Source organism: Cryptotermes secundus, unplaced genomic scaffold, assembly GCF_002891405.2.
Source record: "Cryptotermes secundus unplaced genomic scaffold, Csec_1.0 scaffold132, whole genome shotgun sequence".
In the NCBI taxonomy this organism is placed as follows: Eukaryota; Metazoa; Arthropoda; class Insecta; order Blattodea; family Kalotermitidae; genus Cryptotermes; species Cryptotermes secundus.
In genome coordinates, this window is record NW_019722426.1 from 496,559 (window position 1) to 502,187 (window position 5,629).

At 34.7% G+C, this 5,629-nt stretch overlaps 1 protein-coding gene across 3 annotated transcripts in view; it reads left to right on the forward strand.

Annotated features, from left to right (window-relative positions):
- The window catches only part of LOC111861292 (leucine-rich repeat-containing protein 45), a 41,315-nt gene extending 36,022 nt beyond the window's left edge, over positions 1-5,293 (forward strand). For 2 of the 3 annotated variants that reach the window (XM_023845728.2, XM_033750259.1), the window contains exon 9: positions 2,517-5,293. In XM_023845728.2, coding sequence (XP_023701496.1) covers positions 2,517-2,742 — 226 coding nt within the window. In that variant the 3' untranslated portion in view covers positions 2,743-5,293. The remainder of the gene's footprint in view (positions 1-2,516) is intronic. The other variant, XM_033750260.1, reaches the window with a different exon arrangement.
- Positions 5,294-5,629: the final 336 nt, after the last annotated feature.

Below are 5,629 nucleotides of genomic sequence, written 5' to 3' on the forward strand. Positions count from 1 at the left end.
AACTAACTGACTCACTCACTCACTCACTCACTCACTCACTCACTCACTCACTCACTCAATTACTGGCTGACTGACTGAGTGACTGACTGACAAACTAACTAGCTGATAACTTTATACTTTATTCTCTATACTTTCTCTTAAAAATTTATTAATTTCTCAGCTATGAAAGAAATACCTGCACTTTTTATGGGCCCCGAAGTTTCAATACTGTGTTGAAAAGGGCCTGTCATTTTACATTATGCACTCTATCTTGAGGAAGCTGAATCCAGTCCACACTCTCATATTCCATTTACCAAACTCGGTTTTAATATTACCTTCCCATCTGTGCTCTGGTTTTCCCTTCAGGTTGTCCAAGTACAGTAAAACTTGGTTATAGCAACATCGGTTTCTGCGACACCTTGTATATTGCGTCAAATATTCAATGGTATGAACTAATTCCTCATAAAGCAACTGTTTTTATACCTTGCTTAGTACGACATGCACAAATGCATCAACCTCGTATGTAACGTCATTTTCATTCCTGAATTTCTCAGATATCGTGGGAAAGTTCGATGTGTCTGCCCACCCTCACTTTCTCTACTTGCTCACGTGACTGTCCTGGAAGAATACGACCGCGGGCTGCAAGAGGAGCGTGGGTTTTATGCGAAAACAAGGGTGTGGGGTGGGACTGCGTGAATAGTGCAAGAGGACGCGGCAGGTTGTTAACTGCATTCCTTTCCTAGAATCTCGTCTAACAGGACCTCACATTGTCTACTTACCCTATAGTGTCCCTGCCTAAACCCAGAGAAGTGCAGTAGCGAAAACATGGCAATGAAAAGGAAAGTTTTAAGCATTGAAGAGAAAGTTAAAGTGATTCGTGAAATAGAAAATGGAAGGAAAAAAGCTGATGTATGCCGCGAATTTGGTTTGGTGAATTCTACAGTACAAACGATATGGAGAATCCATATTAATTCCACGTTAATGTTACATTAGTCTGTACTTAACTACGTATTTCACTAAAAAATGCAACATTTTAACTCGGTTTTTGGTAGATTTTTACGTGACTAACATAAGGCTTGTGGAAGTGCCCATTTCGGTTACAACGACATTCGTTTGTAACGACACTATTTTTAGGTCCCTTTGATGACGTTATAACCAAGTTCTACTGTATATCTTTTAAGATTCTGAACTTTTGATTGTGGCATTTCCTCTACATCATTCATACAGAATATACTTCTCTGACCCTGTTTGCCAAAGCCTCATGCATGAGAAGGGGATGTAAGGAGAAAGAGGGGATGATTATAACACTGGGAAGAATCTTACCCCCATAGTCCTTGGGGTTTTCAGAGATTTTTATCTCTCCATTGGAAAGCCAGTTGTGTGTAGGTTAAATTTTTTATCTTAAGACTAATAGGTATATTGAAAGTTAGTGGAATGGATACTTAGATAAATGTGGAAGTAAGAGAAATCAAACAGATAGTTACACCTGAGTCAGATCTTATAGATTTCTAAATTTGTCATAATTTCTGTTCAATAATATCTGATCAAACAAACCTGACATTCAGGTCTATAAATAAAGTATGTATTCAGAATGAGCACAACAATTTTTTTCAGTTTCTCTCTCCAGTTTTTGGTAGCATAGTCTGTTTTTAGTAAAATCTGTAATTATGTCCTTAATTCTTATATGAATGATCATCTCATGAAGGCATTTCAGTTGATGTTTTTCTTTTGCTGCTTTCTGCCTGCGAAGCTCCTCTAGTGGTTTGTCCAGTTAATTGTACCCAATTGATAAACTTAACCAGGGAGCAATATTTGTGGAGAAATAATGGAATGAGGCTCTTGGCTACAGACATTTTTGTATAAAGCTTTTAAAACTAAGAAACTAGTACTATGTTTATATATTTAATTCATAACAATCATTTTGTACTTACCTTTCATATTCTTTATTTATCAGTATAATGAACAAGATGCATTCTTTTCATAAAGCTCTTCGAGCTGAAGTGGAAATCAGAATGTAACTGACACAAAACCTATAGAGGATATCACTCTGAAATAAACTCCTTTATTTCAATATTTCTCTATTTAGCTTTGTTGCTAAATCCAATAATACATAAATTTTGAATGAATATTAATGAAAAGACCCAGTAAAAGTAAAAAAGTAAAGCTATCCCTGTACCAGTCCGTGAAGGCCCATAGGGCTCTGAGACGTTGAGGGTCCCACATTATCTAGACATTTGGCTCAAAGATGGTGGTAAGGTTGTCAGCTTTATGCTCTGGCCGCGCCTTACTCCCCAGGAAAATTATTTAATTAGTTCCTGGTACTCATTTCTCTCTGAGTCAACTCCAGGGCCATAGTGCGGCTGGAAGGATTATGTCAATTGAAAAAATCCAGTGACCTCATTGGGACTTGTACCCGCGACCTTCCGGCTTGTAGCATAGCCCCAGTACTTCAGTTTATAAATTCCTTGCTAGGCCAGTATTGTACAACAGCAAAGCATGATCTGTTGTAAGCACTTCTGCTTCTGTTCTGATTTCAGATCACTGGAGCAACAAGTTCAAGAACTGCTTGCCAAGCATGCATCTGAAGATCAAAGTGTACAGACAGACACACTGAAGTTTGTCTTTGAGGAGCAAGGTACACAAACAGATGCAGATATGATCTCTGCAGATGAGCATGGGAGTATTATAATGAAGAAAGAGTCTCTTCTGCCAGAAAGCGATGCTCAGAAATGCAGAAATAATGAACAAGCACGTGAAATTTAACTATGGGTGACAAATAATTAAATGTTTATTCCTCTCGTTTAGTGACTCAGCAGAGCAAGCAGTGTATGAATCAGATTTTGATGGCAGGTTCTTCTTAGCTTTTGTAAATATAGGTAGTGCTGAGACCGTACTTTGGACCACTAACAACTTGCTCTTCCCAACAGATTCATACACCTTTTAATGCTCTATTTGTCTTCATACTCCTCAGAATTTTGAAATAATTTAACTAACATTCTGGTTACAGAACCTGTATTATAGTTATATGTGTCGCTTGTTGTAACTTCCTTGTTTTTGTTATTATAACAGTACTGGATGACAACAAAGTTCCTGGTTTTGTAGTGTCTTTCCACTTCATCCTTGTTGAATCCAAATGTTGTCCCAAGCACTTTGTTTTTGAACACTAATAATTAAGTGTATTGTAATCATCAAAGCTAACAAAGTCCATAGTGTACCTTAAATAGGTATGTCTACTGTAGATGTATTTATGAATCTATTTTAGTATATGGTGGTCTGTCTCTTAGAAACGCACCTCATGAAAGATATGTTTGTAATATGTAATACTTATCTCATAGGAGCTAGAAATTTCCCTGGTAGTATTCCTGGTTTTAACCTCTGTTTTAATGAATTATTTCTAAGAGCGTACTTAAATCTTCATATAAAGTGGAAATTCATTTTGCCAGTTTTGTTGATGCATCTTAATAATAACAAAGCATCGAATATTCATAAAACATTTTTCGTTTTGAATGATGCTATTGTTTGCATAAAACCAGATTTATGAACTTTATAGTGTTGTCTAGAACTTCAGGAATTCTGAAATATGTCATAATATCTTCAGATCCAAGATTTGTTTTTTTCGCCTCTTAAGAGCTGTCCTGGAAATTCCTTCTTCTCATTAGTTGGGCGACATAATTTGCTGCATAAACAGTAATTTTGGTCTTCATATAATAAGAACTGCAATAGAAAAAAATTGTCTGGAAGGTGTAAATCTTACCTTCTGTTCTAATTAATATTTGCAATACAAAATATAATGAAACTCCATTTATGTACACTGTGAAGGATACAGTCAGATAAATGTGATATTCCTGTATTCTGAGCCATGTTTTGTAAAAACACAAACCCTGATGCCTCTGTCTTAGCCTAATAAAGAAAGAATAATTAAAAGTCAGTAGTTCTTTTCTAACATTAAAATAATCAGAGAGGAGAATATGAATAACTGAAATGTAAAAAGAGCTGTGATTCTGAGTTCATTGACCCAAAATAATGTATTCACAGTTGCACGCTACTCCTTCCATTCATAGCCAGTGTCTTTCATCACTCGATCATTTTCGAGTGGCAATATCTCATTTATTTTTATATTCACTGTTCTCTCATTTTCAATATACAGACTTTCGAGTAGAAACTCGTTTCTACATTGTGCACAGTCATGCATTCTTATTTTGTTGTCACTTTTATACAGGAATTTAATCCCTGCATTTTATAACTTGTTCCATGTCCATCTTTCTGAACAGTACAAGAAGGAAACATGTTGTATAGTACATAAAACGTTTATAACATAGTTAAAATTCTTGGTTTATCTGATCGTATTCTTTGTATTTTCATGAACAAAACGTAGATAACATATCCATGGTTGATCATTCATTTTATATCTTTTCCTATTAATCATACACAGTCATACATTATTCAGTATACTGTTAATGTATCTATGAGTACTGAAAGACTGAGAATAAGTTAGAAATAGTAGCAGGTATGGTATTTGTTGAAAGGTTTAATGTAACAGTGGGTTCTTGTTGCTGTAATTCTGGGTACTTTCCTTTATGACATCTTGTGGTACTGTATGGAAAAACATCGACTGTTATTATATTAAACTTTTACGTGATTGGTGAATAGGCAAGGATTTGGAAAGAGACAGTTGTGTCCTATATGGGGAAGCTACCATAGAATTTTCTTGAAGAAAGAAAAATACAAATAACCTCCAGTAGTCTTGCCGATTCTGAATTGGGTATCTTCTGCTTACTAAAGCGTTACCATCACACCAACCTACTTTATATCTTATTTAAACCAGTGATATTTAATTACTGCAAAGCTATCACTCCCATTTGTGAAAAAGGAGTTCGTTTGTTGTTTTTATATTAACATGAGTGACATATGATTAATGTACAGCTGTCAATTCCATGTATGATAATTGAGTTCATCTTCTTATGCGTTCATTTAAACCATTGACATTACTCCTATATTACGTACAGCTGTTATGCAGTGTGTAACAAAGAAATTCATTTTCGTGCTTTTATTTAAATCAGTGATATTTGGTAGATGTTAAGGTATCACTCTAATGTATGATCAGGAGTTTCTTTTGTTATGTTTTATGTAAACTGGTTACATTTGATTATGTAAAGCCATCACTGCCATGTGTGATAAAGGAGTTCATTTCTTTTGCATTTTTATTTAATCCATTGTCATCTGATCATGTCCTTGTAAAGTTATAATTCCGATGTATAATGAAAGAGTTCATTCCTTGTGCTTATTTTATTTTATTTTACTGCATTTGTATTTAAACCAGTGACATTCAGTTGATAGCTCTATCACTCTCTCATATATATAAGAGTTCATCCTGTTGTATTTTTATTGAAATGAATGACTTTCAATTAATGTATATCTGTTAATATTGTATAGTTTGTGTGTTTTATGGAATATTAAGAAAGAGATAGGAAGTGTTAAGGTCATGAACCAAGACATTAGGAATTATATAAAGGTACATGAATATTACTTGTAGAAACATTAGAAAAAATGATTATTTTAATGGCAGAGTAATACTGTTATGCATGAATGCCAGTTGGATTCTTATGAAATTCTAGCATATGAATCTGACAATGAAACGTTTACTGGGTAG